General features: G+C 33.2%; 1 protein-coding gene across 1 annotated transcript in view; it reads right to left on the minus strand.

Moving 5' to 3' along the window:
* Positions 1-3,023: 3,023 nt before the first annotated feature.
* Positions 3,024-3,941, minus strand: part of LOC112504946 ((E)-beta-farnesene synthase-like) — a gene marked incomplete at its 5' end in the record, with an annotated part of 3,235 nt that continues 2,317 nt past the window's right edge. The window contains 3 exons of the mRNA XM_025108902.1: positions 3,024-3,449; positions 3,552-3,800; positions 3,907-3,939. Coding sequence (XP_024964670.1) covers positions 3,156-3,449; positions 3,552-3,800; positions 3,907-3,939 — 576 coding nt within the window. The remainder of the gene's footprint in view (positions 3,450-3,551; positions 3,801-3,906; positions 3,940-3,941) is intronic.

The following is a 3,941-nucleotide window of genomic DNA, read 5'->3' on the forward strand; positions in this document are numbered from 1 at the left end:
TATATATATATATATATATATATATATATATATATATATAGAGAGAGAGAGAGAGAGAGAGAGAGAGTGAGAGAAGGAGGAGGGATCAAATGAAAATCATTCTCATTTGTGAAAACCTTACAAACTAATCTCATCCATCCATTTTCTTGATCAATGGTAAAGATTAAATTATTTTATATTAGCAAAATGAAAAATAATAATAAATAAAAGTTCAATTTTTAATTAAAAAAAGGGCAAAAATGTAAAACGTATGATTTTATAACCGAGACAACAAGATCATGTATATCCTAATATTAATGAAACAAAATCATTGTTTTAAAAACTATATATATCATCTTATACTTCTAAAGATTCTAACCAAAAATGTTAGAATAATCTTGAAAATTATAGGTTTGCTAAAAATATCTTCATTTTATGTTCAAATAAAAAGGTTCTGGGTCATATATTGGCAAAGAGTTTAAAGGATTGTAGGAGAGTGTATCGTGGAAAAAATCATGGAAGATGTGAACCAACATTTCAATATTAGCATCTCCTACAGTCAAGCATGGCGATCCAAGATGTATGCCTTGCAACTGTTGACATGGACCCCTAAATCATAATTTAAGCTACTCCCAGTTTATTGTCACAATCAGAAAAAAGTAAATCAAGGTGATAGAGATCGTTGTTGATGAACGAGGACGATTTAACATGTTGTTTGTCGCACTAAGTTGTTCGGTTATAATTTTTGTTATATTCTTGAATTGTTGTCATAATTTTGAAGTTTGTATTTGTAACCTCGTTCATTTGCGGATTCGCTCGTTTCATAGACACTTACGACCGCTTCTTATAATGGACGGTGCCCATTTGAAGGGGCCATATGTGGGCACCATGTTGTTAGCGGTCGGCATGGATGGGAACAACCAGATCGTACCCATTGCAATGGGAGTGGGGAAGACAAAAAGTGGCACGTCATGGACATGGTGTTTACATAAGCTAAGGCAATGTATCAGTGAAGTGCCCAATATAACCTTCGTAACCAATAGGGCTGCCTCTATCGAGTTGGCTATAAGAACTGTATTCCCCAACATACACCATGGACTTTTTTGTTGGCATTTGAGCCAGAACTTGCGCCTAACCTCAAGTAGAGACAAAATAAAAAAGGTGGATGTTATGTGAGGCATGCAAAGCTTATATGGTGTCAGACTTTGAAGCTACAATAGATTTGATGCGACACAGTCTACCTAACGCCGCTCAATATCTTGAAGAAGTTGGTTATGCTAGGGCAAGATCGCACTTCCTTGGATTACGTTACAGCATAATGACTTCCAATAGTATCGAGTTCTTCAACTCAGTAACCCAGTTTGCACGTTACCTTCCCATAACAATGTTAGGCGAATTTTATCGAGCGACATTGCAACAATAGAATTTTATACGTAAGCATAACGGAGATAAATGCAACCATCCAAATTTCACCGAACATGTTGTGTGAGTTCACCGAGTAAGTATACACTCTTCATAACATCGTTGCTTTGTGAAAGCGCTATTTTTGGATATGTGGAATATTTTAAATAAGAGCAAATTACAAATTTTGTCCCTGTGGTTTTGTGAAATTTTGGATTGGGTCTCTCAGACGAAATAATTACAGGGATGGTCATTCTGGTTTCATATTTGTTATGGATTAGGTCCCTCATGTTAACAATCATTTAAGATCTCCATTAACTTCAAGATATTTTCATTTTTTCTTGTGTTATGCAACTTGTGATTTTTATGATAACCCGTTTTGCCAATTTCTAAGATTTGTGAAACTTGCTTTTCTCTCCCATCTTTTCCTCATATTCCTAGCAACAAAAACATACCCAAAAACCATATCCAAAATCAAAACAAGAACAAAGATTCAATCCAGTAAAAATTAATTGAAGAACATAATCCACAACAAAAACCCATTTTTGTATAACAAAATCAACAATATAAACCCATTTTTGAATAATGAAATCAACAATACAAACCCATTTTTAAAGAACAAATCAACAACATACTTCATTTTTTAGAACGACTCAACAACAAAAACTATTTTTGAAACCATTTGTCTGGTAAATCTGGATTTTATATCATTGCTCAACATGAAGAAAAAATCTTAATTAAATAATATCTCAAAAAATATATAATTTGTCAACAATATCAATTTTAAGGATAACTAATCAAAAACACAATAACGTTAAGAAACCTAAATCTAAAACCAAAACCCTAATCAAAAACCAAAAATCATAGAGAAGAAGATGGAGGAAATGCAGATTGTCCTGTTCATCGATTTTCGAAAGCCTACTTCGATATCCAAATGCTTCCTTCGATTTCTTCAACCCAAATATTCACTAGAGGAAATAATAGGTGGGGTGGATTGTTTGTTCCTTTTTATTTTTTATTATCGAGTTCTATAAATTGACAAAACAGGTCCTTGAAATAATTTTTAATTGTCATAAACAACTAAAACATGAAAATGCTTCTAAAGTTAACGAAGAATTTATACGATTGTTAAAATGAGGGACCTCATGCATAACAAATATGAAACCACAATGACCATCCTTGTAATCAATTCATTCGAGGGACTTAATAAAAAATTTCACGAAACCACACGGACAAAATTTGTAATTTACTCTTTATATAATTTGATATATGTATATATTTGTAGATAAACTTTGATAATTTTGATTTAAATTTGTTATTTTTTATATCATGTATAAATACATAAATATGTGCAGGAGCCCGGAAAAACTGAATTTAAAAAAAAATTAAAAAGTTAAATTACCAAGATTGTTTAGGGTTACCAATTAACCATTCCCATCAAGACAAGTGGTGATGGTATCCTGATGACATCTTATCGAGCAATGTAGTCATCAATAATTGGTCGGTTCATCATAGCGACCTTAAACCAAAACACATCAGAATCCATGAGAAAAGAAACCATTGGAACTCCATATCGTAACAACATGTAAAAAATCTGTCGTAACAACACATCGGTTATCTTTCAATATAACATTAATTACAACATAATTCTACAACACGATCTTCCCAGATTATTAAGTAAAGGTCCTCTAAATGCATAGCCACAATATTTATTACAAATACATGTTGAAATAGTAGCATCCAATAAAGAGACTCCATCACAAACATAAACCAATCTACAGATTTATAGGATTTACGAGAAGTGATTCGATGCAATGGATCATTTCTTTCCCTGCATGATTATAATCGTCGCCACGAGAATAAAGTTCGTCACAGACACGGGCAAGGTTGATTGGAGGCATAAGCAGAGGCATCGGGACATCAGTAGGCCTAAGGGATTCTTGATTTATAACTTTCCACGCATCTTCGACTTGTTTTGAAAATACTTCACGTGTTTCCTCCTCCGAGACACCATGTTGCTTCATGTAGCATTGGATGCTAGAAGCACAATGRTTCCTTTCTTGTTCCTCCTGTGATATTTGCAAAAGTAACATCATACAATCTTACATTGTTTTTGTTTTAACTATATATATGTTAAATTATACTTCAAAATTAATAGATCCGAAACGAACCTTATAGGTAGCAATATCATCCATGAGCCTTAAAATCAAACATGAAGCTTTGACAAGAGGAGGATATGTGGACACCCATTTAAAGGTATCCTCTGTGACAGAATCATGTCCATGAACATAACATTTCGCTATGATCATGGCATAAGCACAAGTTACCAGGGTCACAGACATGTGTTCCTCTATGGTTGGAATGTAACCCTCTTTAACCCATTTGGCTTCCGTTAGGAGATTTCTAGTGTACTCTTTCACCTAGTTGGCAAGAAGATTGAATTTAATTTCATCAGGCATAAAATGAATTGAATTTGTTGCAAAAGAGAGTTATAAATATCAAAAGAGATGTCTATTAATTACATACCATCTCTTTAGTATAGTAGCTACGATATGCCATTC

The sequence above is a fragment of the Cynara cardunculus genome, unplaced genomic scaffold (genome assembly GCF_001531365.2).
Source record: "Cynara cardunculus var. scolymus isolate 2C unplaced genomic scaffold, CcrdV1 Un_Scaffold_7475, whole genome shotgun sequence".
NCBI classification, from domain to species: Eukaryota; Viridiplantae; Streptophyta; class Magnoliopsida; order Asterales; family Asteraceae; genus Cynara; species Cynara cardunculus.